This window comes from Salvelinus namaycush, unplaced genomic scaffold, assembly GCF_016432855.1.
Source record: "Salvelinus namaycush isolate Seneca unplaced genomic scaffold, SaNama_1.0 Scaffold1393, whole genome shotgun sequence".
In the NCBI taxonomy this organism is placed as follows: Eukaryota; Metazoa; Chordata; class Actinopteri; order Salmoniformes; family Salmonidae; genus Salvelinus; species Salvelinus namaycush.
In genome coordinates this window covers 1131-15014 of record NW_024058112.1, presented here as the reverse complement: position 1 = coordinate 15014, position 13884 = coordinate 1131, and the positions used below count along the sequence as shown (strand labels likewise).

The 13884-nt window shown below is 45.3% G+C and overlaps 1 protein-coding gene across 1 annotated transcript in view; it reads left to right on the top strand.

The window, feature by feature from the left end:
- reep3b (receptor accessory protein 3b) overlaps window positions 1-13143 on the top strand; it is a gene marked incomplete at its 3' end in the record, with an annotated part of 28740 nt that extends 15597 nt beyond the window's left edge. The window contains exons 2-5 of the mRNA XM_038982995.1: window positions 901-973; window positions 9917-9993; window positions 12627-12747; window positions 13030-13143. Of these exons, the coding sequence (XP_038838923.1) occupies window positions 901-973; window positions 9917-9993; window positions 12627-12747; window positions 13030-13143 (385 nt within the window). The remainder of the gene's footprint in view (window positions 1-900; window positions 974-9916; window positions 9994-12626; window positions 12748-13029) is intronic.
- Window positions 13144-13884: the final 741 nt, after the last annotated feature.

The following is a 13884-nucleotide window of genomic DNA, read 5'->3' as shown; positions in this document are numbered from 1 at the left end:
TAGTGCACTACTTTAGACCAGGGCTCATGGGGTAGTGCACCACTGTAGACCAGGGCTCATGGGGTAGTGCACCACTTTAGACCAGGGCTCATGAGTAGTGCACTACTTTTGACCAGGGCTCATGGGTAGTGCACTACTTTTGACCAGGGCTCATGGGTAGTGCACTACTTTAGACCAGGCCCCATGGGTAGTGCACTGCTTTTGACCAGGGCCCCATGGGTAGTGCACTACTTTTGACCAGGGCCCCATGGGTAGTGCACTACTTTAGACCAGGGCCTATAGGGTCTCACTATAAAGGGAATAGGATGCCATTTGGCATACAACCAGGCTTTACATCTGGTGGGGTCGTCCACTCACGGGGACGTGCTGGGTTCTCTCCCTGAGTCCCCACTGAACCCAATACCCCCCCCAGACAAGCTTGGACCCCAGGATGTAAATGAAGAGCACATGTTGGATCAAATCTGTGTTGTGAAACAGCCACAGCTCCCCCCATGTGTAGGGAGTGGTAGTGCACCCTAACAGCAGGCTACATGGAGGACTACAGGAAACTCAGGAGACTGTTGTGAAACAGCCACAGCTCCCCCCATGTGTAGGGAGTGGTAGTGCACCCTAACAGCAGGCTACATGGAGGACTACAGGAAACTCAGGAGACTGTTGTGAAACAGCCACAGCTCCCCCATGTGTAGGGAGTGGTAGTGCACCCTAACACCAGGCTACATGGAGGACTACAGGAAACTCAGGAGCCTGGTTCAGTACAGCAGCTCTTAGCAGCCTGTGATTTATGATGCTTTCGGTGTTTCAGCTTGTTGCTGTAGTTGAACTGAATGTGTCCTTTCTGTGTTCTCTTGGTGGTAAATGATTTGACGCTGATCGTTTCCTATTTCTCTGGTCTCTACACAGGCTCGTCTTCGGGACCCTGTATCCTGCGTACTATTCATACAAAGCAGTGAAAACCAAAAATGTCAAGGAATATGTAAGTACAAAGACCCTTATTTCAACATCATTGATTTCATCATACTAGTGTGTGTGTGTGTGTGTGTGTGTGTGTGTGTGGGGTTCCCCCAAGGGCGTAAAGCGAGGGTAAGTGGACGAGGGTGTGTCTTTTTTATGAGTTTGAAAAGCAGCCCATGTCTGGTCTGACGGTATTGAGAACAAGTCCAGGCATGTGAATGGGAGTTAACTGCCTATGACTGGAACCAACACATTGACATGCCTGTCTGTGGAGACGTGTAGCAGGACACTGTGAAGGCTGGGCTCCTGTTCTTACTAGAATCATCCAAGCAGGTGCCTTACAGGAATGCTATATTGAGCGTGTGGCCAACAGGTTTAGGAGAGGTTCTTTATGAGGATATCATCGGTCTCCTCTCCTCCATCTCTCCCTCCTCTCCTCAGCCCTTTCTCCTCTCCTCCATCTCTCCCTCCTCTCCTCAGCCCTTTCTCCTCTCCTCAGCCCTTTCTCCTCTCCTCAGCCCTTTCTCCTCTCCTCAGCCCTTTCTCCTCTCCTCCATCTCTCCCTCCCCTTGTCCTCCGTCTCTCCCTCCCCTTGTCCTCCGTCTCTCCCTCCCCTTGTCCTCCGTCTCTCCCTCCCCTTGTCCTCCGTCTCTCCCTCCCCTTGTCCTCCGTCTCTCCCTCCCTCCTCTCCTCAGCTAATAAATGTACTGAGTCGGAGCAAACATAGCTAGCTATATAGCCTGATAATACCATTGATGGTGTGGACCTAAAGCAGCATGTTTGTGCAACAGTATCTTCTACTTTAAAGAGGGAAAGGCGAAGCATGAATGTTAGCTACATGAAGTAGCTAAGAGAGAACGTTTAATGTAACCAAAGATTATAGGGTCCCCTAGGAAACCCTGACCAACACTTTGGTTCCTACCATGTCACAATAATGCCTCTGGCATTTTAATTAATTGTCATGTCAAACAACACTTTATTCAAAGTGCCTACTTATCTTCTAACTACATAATTAGAATAATAATTTTTCCATTATTCCGACAGTTCACACAAGTGTTCTGATCTAAATCTCAATTGCAACGTTTGGTTAAAAATAAGGCCTAGATTATTTGCCCGTATCGTGCAGCCCTACATGGCAGTGTGGAAATAATCTCAAATGAGTGCAGGAAATTAAGAAATGTAAATTGGTTTGAAGTTTATTTGAACAGTATAAAACAATCAGAATGGAGAAAAGACTCATTGAAATCACTTAGAATGTATGTGTTGTCACTCTCTACTCCTAAAGCATTAGGATATTTGGGTTATATCGCCCAGCCTACACCCAGACAACTTCTCTTCAAAGAATTGTGTTGTGTAGTATTGTTGCCTGTCTCCGTTTCATAGACAGAGCATCATATCTATCTAGGCAGAAGTGGAGTTTTGGTAGTATTTTATTAGGATCTCTATCTGTTTCCAAGGCAGCGGCTGCTCTTCCTGGGGTCCAAACAGGAAACAACACCATAAATGGAATACATAATATTCATAGCACTACATACAGTGCATTCGAAAAGTACTCAGACCCCTTTCCCCACATTGTTACACTACAGCCTTGCTCTAAATGTGTTTAAATAAAACATTTCCCCCATCCATCTACACACAGTACCCTATAATGACAAAGGGAAAACAGGTTATTATAATATTTTGCTAATTTACTTAAAGTGTTCAGACCTTTTGCTATGAGACTTGAAATTGAGCTCAGGTGCATCCTGTTTCCATTGATCAGCCTGGAGATGTTTCTACAACTTGATTGGAGTCCACCTGTGGTAAATTAAATTGATTGGACATGATATGGAAAGGCACACACCTGTCTACACTACCGGTCAAAAGTTTTAGGACACCTACTCATTCAAGGGTGTTTCTTTATTTTCTACATTGGTGAATAGTAGTGAAGACATCAACTATGAAATAACACATATGGAATCATGTAGTAACCAAAAAAAGTGTTAAACAAATCAAAATATATTTGGGATTCTTCAAATAGCCACCCTTTGCCTTGATGACAGCTTTGCACACTCTTGGCATTCTCTCAACCAGTTTCACCTGGAATGCTTTTCCAACAGTCTTGAAGGAGTTCCCACATATGCTGAGCACTTGTTGGCTGCTTTTCCTTCACTCTGCGGTCCGACTCATCCCAAACCATCTCAATTTGGTTGACGTCGGGGGATTGTGGAGGGCAGGTCATCTGATGCAGCACTCCATGACTCTCCTTCTTGGTCAAATAGCCCTTACACAGCCTGGACGTGTGTTGTATCATTGTCCTGTTGAAAAACAAATGATAGTCCCACTAAGCACAAATTTAGGCACACTTAACCAGCATGGCTTCTGCAGTGTTATGCCATCCCATCTGATTTGCGCTTAGTGGGACTATCATTTGTTGTTAGATAAGCATTAGCAGTTGTTATACAGGGTCTAGTGATCAGGGAACTAGTGGGACTATCATTTGTTGTTAGATAGCATTAGCAGGTGTTATATTGGGTCTAGTGATCAGGGAACTAGTGGGACTATCATTTGTTGTTAGATAGCATTAGCAGGTGTTATACTGGGTCTAGTGATCAGGGAACTAGTGGGTTGTTAGATAGCATTAGCAGGTGTTATACTGGGTCTAGTGATCAGGGAACTAGTGGGTTGTTAGATAGCATTAGCAGGTGTTATACTGGGTCTAGTGATCAGGGAACTAGTGGGTTGTTAGATAGCATTAGCAGGTGTTATACTGGGTCTAGTGATCAGGGAACTAGTGGGACTATCATTTGTTGTTAGATAGCATTAGCAGGTGTTATACTGGGTCTAGTGATCAGGGAACTAGTGGGACTATCATTTGTTGTTAGATAGCATTAGCAGGTGTTATACTGGGTCTAGTGATCAGGGAACTAGTGGGACTATCATTTGTTGTTAGATAGCATTAGCAGGTGTTATACTGGGTCTATTGATCAGGGAACTAGTGGGTTGTTAGATAGCATTAGCAGGTGTTATATTGGGTCTAGTGATCAGGGAACTAGTGGGACTATCATTTGTTGTTAGATAGCATTAGCAGGTGTTATACTGGGTCTAGTGATCAGCGAACAAGTGGAGCCATCAGACCTGATCTTAGAAGGCATTTTCAGAATGAGGAAAGGACCGGCACTTGGACCGGACCTTCCCAATGAGGGTCACTCTCTCAGTGAGTCAGGACGTTCTGTTACCATCAAGTCTGACCCTTTCTAAATGTACAAGTTAAAGAGTGTAGGGCCTACATAAGACTGTCGTTTACGGCAGTAACTGGGACGTGTGGACTACACCAAAACATTTTCCTGAAATGTTGAGTGTTCAGTTTGGAAAGTCAATTTCAGTAAATCCTCCAGTCAGACTGGCTGGGTTGGTTGTAGAACACAGAGTACAGAGCGTTCTACCACCAAGCCATTTCAGAACATGTCATGTGGTTACGCTTGTCTTTTAAATGCACAGTGAACAGCAGACTAGTAATAGAGAAACCTCCCCTGACAACAGCCTGGACAAATCACGCTTTGTGTTGTTGCTCTTTTCATAGTTGTTTGTTCTGAAGTAAATACAGAGATCAAAATTATGTAAATATCTGTGTATATGACTACACATACGGATGGGACTACACATACGGATGGGACTACACATACAGATGGGACTACACATACAGATGGGACTACACATACAGATGGGACTACACATACGGATGGGACTATTGTTACGACTACACATACAGCTAGGACTGTAGTTCGGACTACACATATAGATGGGACTACACATACAGATGGGACTATAGCTAGGACTACACATACAGATGGGACTACACATACAGATGGGACTACACATACAGATGGGACTACACATACAGATGGGACTACACATACAGATGGGACTACACATACAGATGGGACTATTGTTACGACTACACATACAGATGGGACTACACATACGGATGGGACTATTGTTACGACTACACATACAGCTAGGACTGTAGTTCGGACTACACATATAGATGGGACTACACATACAGATGGGACTATAGCTAGGACTACACATACAGATGGGACTACACATACAGATGGGACTACACATACAGATGGGACTACACATACGGATGGGACTATTGTTACGACTACACATACAGCTAGGACTGTAGTTCGGACTACACATATAGATGGGACTACACATACAGATGGGACTATAGCTAGGACTACACATACAGATGGGACTACACATACAGATGGGACTACACATACAGATGGGACTACACATACAGATGGGACTATAGCTAGGACTACACATACAGATGGGACTACACATACAGATGGGACTGTAGTTAGGACTACACATACAGATGGGACTACACATACAGATGGGACTACATATACAGATGGGACTATAGTTAGGACTACACATACAGATGGGACTGTAGTTAGGACTACACATACAGATAGGACTATAGCTAGGACTACACATACAGATGGGACTACACATACAGATGGGACTGTAGTTAGGACTACACATACAGATAGGACTATAGCTAGGACTACACATACAGATGGGACTACACATATAGATGGGACTACATATACAGATGGGACTATAGTTAGGACTACACATACAGATGGGACTACACATACAGATGGGACTATACATACAGATGGGACTATAGTTAGAACTACACATATAGCTAGGACTACACATACAGATGGGACTACACATACAGATGGGACTACACATACAGATGGGACTACACATACAGATGGGACTACACATACAGGTGGGACTATAGTTAGGACTACACATACAGATGGGACTACACATACAGATGGGACTGTAGTTAGGACTACTCATACAGATGGGACTACTCATACAGATGGGACTACACATACAGATGGGACTACACATACAGATGGGACTACACATACGGATGGGACTATTGTTACGACTACACATACAGCTAGGACTGTAGTTCGGACTACACATATAGATGGGACTACACATACAGATGGGACTATAGTTAGGACTACACATACAGATGGGACTACACATACAGATGGGACTACACATACAGATGGGACTACACATACAGATGGGACTACACATACAGATGGGACTACACATACGGATGGGACTATTGTTACGACTACACATACAGCTAGGACTGTAGTTCGGACTACACATATAGATGGGACTACACATACAGATGGGACTATAGTTAGGACTACACATACAGATGGGACTACACATACAGATGGGACTACACATACAGATGGGACTACACATACAGATGGGACTACACATACAGATGGGACTACACATACAGATGGGACTATTGTTACGACTACACATACAGCTAGGACTGTAGTTCGGACTACACATATAGATGGGACTACACATACAGATGGGACTATAGTTAGGACTACACATACAGATGGGACTACACATACAGATGGGACTACACATACAGATGGGACTACACATACAGATGGGACTACACATACAGATGGGACTATTGTTATGACTACACATACAGATGGGACTACACATACGGATGGGACTATTGTTACGACTACACATACAGCTAGGACTGTAGTTCGGACTACACATATAGATGGGACTACACATACAGATGGGACTATTGTTACGACTACACATACAGCTAGGACTGTAGTTCGGACTACACATATAGATGGGACTACACATACAGATGGGACTATAGCTAGGACTACACATACAGATGGGACTACACATACAGATGGGACTACACATACAGATGGGACTACACATACAGATGGGACTACACATACGGATGGGACTATTGTTACGACTACACATACAGCTAGGACTGTAGTTCGGACTACACATATAGATGGGACTACACATACAGATGGGACTATAGCTAGGACTACACATACAGATGGGACTACACATACAGATGGGACTACACATACAGATGGGACTACACATACGGATGGGACTATTGTTACGACTACACATACAGCTAGGACTGTAGTTCGGACTACACATATAGATGGGACTACACATACAGATGGGACTATAGCTAGGACTACACATACAGATGGGACTACACATACAGATGGGACTACACATACAGATGGGACTACACATACAGATGGGACTACACATACAGGACTGTAGTTAGGACTACATACAGATGGACTACATACAGATGGGACTACACATACAGATGGGACTATAGTTAGGACTACACATACAGATGGGACTGTAGTTAGGACTACACATACAGATAGGACTATAGCTAGGACTACACATACAGATGGGACTACACATACAGATGGGACTGTAGTTAGGACTACACATACAGATAGGACTATAGCTAGGACTACACATACAGATGGGACTACACATATAGATGGGACTACATATACAGATGGGACTATAGTTAGGACTACACATTCAGATGGGACTACACATACAGATGGGACTATAGTTAGAACTACACATATAGCTAGGACTACACATACAGATGGGACTACACATACAGATGGGACTACACATACAGGTGGGACTATAGTTAGGACTACACATACAGATGGGACTACACATACAGATGGGACTGTAGTTAGGACTACTCATACAGATGGGACTACACATACAGATGGGACTACACATACAGATGGGACTACACATACAGATGGGACTACACATACGGATGGGACTATTGTTACGACTACACATACAGCTAGGACTGTAGTTCGGACTACACATATAGATGGGACTACACATACAGATGGGACTATAGTTAGGACTACACATACAGATGGGACTACACATACAGATGGGACTACATATACAGATGGGACTACACATACAGGTGGGACTATAGTTAGGACTACACATATAGATGGGACTACACATACAGATGGGACTATAGTTAGGACTACACATACAGGTGGGACTACACATACAGATGGGACTATAGTTAGGACTACACATACAGATGGGACTACACATACAGATGGGACTATAGTTAGGACTACACATACAGATGGGACTACACATACAGATGGGACTATAGTTAGGACTACACATACAGATGGGACTGTAGTTAGGACTACACATACAGATGGGACTACACATACAGATGGGACTATAGTTAGGACTACACATATAGATGGGACTACACATACAGATGGGACTATAGTTAGGACTACACATACAGATGGGACTACACATATAGATGGGACTACACATACAGATGGGACTACACATACAGGTGGGACTATAGTTAGGACTACACATACAGATGGGACTACACATACAGATGGGACTATAGTTAGGACTACACATACAGATGGGACTACACATACAGGTGGGACTATAGTTAGGACTACACATACAGATGGGACTACACATACAGATGGGACTGTAGTTAGGACTACTCATACAGATGGGACTATACATTCAGATGGGACTATAGTTAGGACTACACATACAGATGGGACTACACATACAGATGGGACTATAGTTAGGACTACACATACAGATGGGACTACACATACAAATGGGACTATAGTTAGGACTACACATACAGATGGGACTACACATACAGATGGGACTATCCTTACAACTACACATACAGATGGGACTATAGTTAGGACTACACATACAGATAGGCCTATAGTTGACTGCTGAGCCCATGTAAAGTGATTTTATACTTATTTTCTGTTGCTAGAGCCTTGCATGTTATAACAAATATATTTTCAACAACTTTGAGAGAGAGACTGCGTACCAAACTGATTTTTAGCCTGAAGGCCTGCTGTGTGAACAAGGCTTTAGTTACAAATGAGGAATAATCTAGCTAGAACAAGTTGACGTGTCATTTCTCAGAGCCCATGGCTTGTTGGCTAGGTATCTCCTCTGCCAGAGTCTAAGAGGGAGGAATGTTTGCTTTGGACGGGAGCCTGTAGCCTGCAGGCCTGAGCTGCTCTCGCCTTATTGGAGGGTTCCCCAAATGCTGCTTCTTTATGGACATAAAAGACTGTAAGACACCAGCCAATCAGCTCCAAGTGATTTTAATTTAGGAAATCTGTTCCAAAGTATTCCTATCCATAATAGAGATATATCCTATCTCTGTTGTTCCAACAGGTGTATGTCTAGCATACTGTAACATGTATAGTGTTGACCATCTCTCTCTGTTCCAACAGGTGTACTGTAACATGTATAGTGTTGACCATCTCTCTCTGTTCCAACAGGTGTACTGTAACATGTATAGTGTTGACCATCTCTCTCTGTTCCAACAGGTGAACTGTAACATGTATAGTGTTGACCATCTCTCTCTGTTCCAACAGGTGTACTGTAACATGTATAGTGTTGACCATCTCTCTCTGTTCCAACAGGTGTACTGTAACATGTATAGTGTTGACCATCTCTCTCTGTTCCAACAGGTGTACTGTAACATGTATAGTGTTGACCATCTCTCTCTGTTCCAACAGGTGTACTGTAACATGTATAGTGTTGACCATCTCTCTCTGTTCCAACAGGTGTACTGTAACATGTATAGTGTTGACCATCTCTCTCTGTTCCAACAGGTGAACATGTATAGTGTTGACCATCTCTCTCTGTTCCAACAGGTGAACATGTATAGTGTTGACCATCTCTCTCTGTTCCAACAGGTGAACTGTAACATGTATAGTGTTGACCATCTCTCTCTGTTCCAACAGGTGTACTGTAACATGTATGAAGTGTTGACCATCTCTCTCTGTTCCATCAGGTGTACTGTAACATGTATAGTGTTGACCATCTCTCTCTGTTCCAACAGGTGAACTGTAACATGTATAGTGTTGACCATCTCTCTCTGTTCCATCAGGTGTACTGTAACATGTATAGTGTTGACCATCTCTCTCTGTTCCAACAGGTGAACTGTAACATGTATAGTGTTGACCATCTCTCTCTGTTCCAACAGGTCCGTTGGATGATGTACTGGATTGTGTTTGCTCTCTACACCGTAGTGGAGACCATCACAGACCTCACTGTAGCCTGGTAAGACTGAATACAGACCTCACTGTAGCCTGGTAAGACTGAATACAGACCTCGTTGTAGCCTGGTAAGACTGAATACAGACCTCACTGTAGCCTGGAGAGACAGAATACAGACCTCACTGTAGCCTGGTAAGACAGAATACAGACCTCACTGTAGCCTGGGGAGACTGAATACAGACCTCACTGTAGTGGAGACCATCACAGACCTCACTGTAGCCAGGTAAGACAGAATACAGACCTCACTGTAGCCTGGGGAGACTGAATACAGACCTCACTGTAGTGGAGACCATCACAGACCTCACTGTAGCCTGGTAAGACTGAATACAGACCTCACTGTAGTGGAGACCATCACAGACCTCACTGTAGCCTGGTAAGACTGAATACAGACCTCACTGTAGTGGAGACCATCACAGACCTCACTGTAGCCTGGTAAGACTGAATACAGACCCCGCTGTAGCCTGGTAAGACTTGATACAGACCTCACTGTAGCCTGGGGAGACTGAATACAGACCTCACTGTAGCCTGGTAAGATGTGATACAGACCTCGCTGTAGCCTGGGGAGACTGAATACAGACCTCACTGTAGTGGAGACCATCACAGACCTCACTGTAGCCTGGGGAGACTGAATACAGACCTCACTGTAGCCTGGTAAGATGTGATACAGACCTCGCTGTAGCCTGGGGAGACTGAATACAGACCTCACTGTAGTGGAGACCATCACAGACCTCACTGTAGCCTGGGGAGACTGAATACAGACCTCGCTGTAGCCTGGTAAGATGTGATACAGACCTCGCTGTAGCCTGGGGAGACTGAATACAGACCTCACTGTAGTGGAGACCATCACAGACCTCACTGTAGCCTGGGGAGACTGAATACAGACCTCGCTGTAGCCTGGTAAGATGTGATACAGACCTCGCTGTAGCCTGGGGAGACTGAATACAGACCTCACTGTAGCCTGGTAAGATGTGATACAGACCTCGCTGTAGCCTGGTAAGATGTGATACAGACCTCGCTGTAGCCTGGGGAGACTGAATACAGACCTCACTGTAGCCTGGGGAGACTGAATACAGACCTCACTGTAGCCTGGGGAGACTGAATACAGACCTCACTGTAGCCTGGGGAGACTGAATACAGACCTCACTGTAGCCTGGGGAGACCATCACAGACCTCACTGTAGCCTGGGGAGACTGAATACAGACCTCACTGTAGCCTGGGGAGACTGAATACAGACCTCACTGTAGTGGAGACCATCACAGACCTCACTGTAGCCTGGGGAGACAGAGGCATTGACTTTATGCTAATTCTTCATTTAGTTGATTGACCTTGAATGTGTTTAGCCAAACAAACAAGCCAATCCCATTTAGTTTTCCGTGTTGTCTTTGATCATCACGCTATGCCGAAAAAAATCCAGGCTTAATGAGATTTAATTGAGATCCAGTCTTATAAATTTGTTGTACAGATTTAATGAGGAGCGTCATGTCGGCTGGTTAATAGGATTTAGGCAGTGTATATTTGACTGGCAGAAAATGAATAGCGTTGGACAGCGGTACGCTAACCCAATGCCTTTCCCTAACCCTAACCCTTACCTGAACCTCAGTGAAACGATACCTAACCTTAATCTGACCCTCGTTCCTAACCTTAATCTGACCCTCGTTCCTAACCTTAATCTGACCCTCGTCCCTAACCTTAATCTGACCCTCGTCCCTAACCTTAATCTGACCCTCGTCCCTAACCTTAATCTGACCCTCGTTCCTAACCTTAATCTGACCCTCGTTCCTAACCTTAATCTGACCCTCGTTCCTAACCTTAATCTGACCCTCGTTCCTATGAGATAGCTGGTCTCTCTCTAGGTTCCCCCTGTACTATGAGATAGCTGGTCTCTCTCTAGGTTCCCCCTGTACTATGAGATAGCTGGTCTCTCTCTAGGTTCCCCCTGTACTCTGAGATAGCTGGTCTCTCTCTAGGTTCCCCCTGTACTCTGAGATAGCTGGTCTCTCTCTAGGTTCCCCCTGTACTCTGAGATAGCTGGTCTCTCTCTAGGTTCCCCCTGTACTCTGAGATAGCTGGTCTCTCTCTAGGTTCCCCCTGTACTATGAGATAGCTGGTCTCTCTCTAGGTTCCCCCTGTACTCTGAGATAGCTGGGCTCTCTCTAGGTACTCTGCGATAGCTGGGCTCTCTCTAGGTACTCTGAGATAGCTGGGCTCTCTCTAGGTACTCTGAGATAGCTGGGCTCTCTCTAGGTACTCTGAGATAGCTGGGCTCTCTCTAGGTACTCTGAGATAGCTGGGCTCTCTCTAGGTACTCTGAGATAGCTGGGCTCTCTCTAGGTACTCTGAGATAGCTGGGCTCTCTCTAGGTACTCTGAGATAGCTGGGCTCTCTCTAGGTACTCTGAGATAGCTGGTCTGTTATGGGTCAGTGTTAACACTGTGTTAACAATGTAATGTGTTGTCTCTCTCTAGGTTCCCCCTGTATTATGAGATAGCTGGGCTCTCTCTAGGTACTCTGCGATAGCTGGGCTCTCTCTAGGTACTCTGAGATAGCTGGGCTCTCTCTAGGTACTCTGAGATAGCTGGTCTGTTATGGGTCAGTGTTAACACTGTGTTAACAATGTAATGTGTTGTCTCTCTCTAGGTTCCCCCTGTATTATGAGATCAAGATAGCATTTGTTATCTGGTTGCTGTCTCCCTACACCAGAGGAGCTAGTCTCATCTACAGGAAGTGTCTCCATCCTCTACTGTCCTCAAGAGAGAGGGTAAGACAGACCGACTGAATACTGAGCACTTTGTTAACGGTGTATTGAATGTGTTTGAATATGAAGCCTCGACAAGCAATAGAAGAATACATATGAATCCTATATTTGTTTTTAATCCTTCTACTAAAAAAGCTGACTTACACGTAACATGATCTGCTGTCAGTTGATGACGAGATATTTATCTTTTGCGTTGTCATGGGTGGACATGTTGTTGCATACTATAGTTGTTGTTCTGTAAAGTGACTCTCTTGTTTGTCTCTCTGTAACGGCTGTTGTCACCAGGAGATAGATGAGTACATTGTCCAGGCCAAGGAGCGTAGCTACGAGACCATGGTGACCTTCGGCAAGCAGGGCCTCAGTATCGCTGCTACTGCAGCTGTCTCCGCAGCTGTCAAGGCAAGTACTGCACGAGTCCCCCAGCCCCCCCCCCCACCCCCCACCCCTTGTTACTGGCTCTGACTTTGCTAATACTTACTGTGATACGAGTCCCACCCCCCACCCCCACCCCTTGTTACTGGCTCTGACTTTGCTAATACTTACTGTGATACGAGTCCCACCCCCCACCCCCCACCCCTTGTTACTGGCTCTGACTTTGCTAATACTTACTGTGATACGAGTCCCCCCCCCCCCCCCCCCCCAGCCCCTTGTTACTGGCTCTGACTTTGCTAATACTTACTGTGATACGAGTCCCACCCCCCACCCCCCACCCCTTGTTACTGGCTCTGACTTTGCTAATACTTACTGTGATACGAGTCCCACCCCCCACCCCTTGTTACTGGCTCTGACTTTGCTAATACTTACTGTGATACGAGTCCCACCCCCCACCCCCCACCCCTTGTTACTGGCTCTGACTTTGCTAATACTTACTGTGATACGAGTCCCCCCCCCCACCCCCCACCCCTTGTTACTGGCTCTGACTTTGCTAATACTTACTGTGATACGAGTCCCCCCCCCCACCCCCCACCCCTTGTTACTGGCTCTGACTTTGCTAATACTTACTGTGATACGAGTCCCCCCCCCCACCCCCCACCCCTTGTTACTGGCTCTGACTTTGCTAATACTTACTGTGATACGAGTCCCCCCCCCCACCCCCCACCCCTTGTTACTGGCTCTGACTTTGCTAATACTTACTGTGAT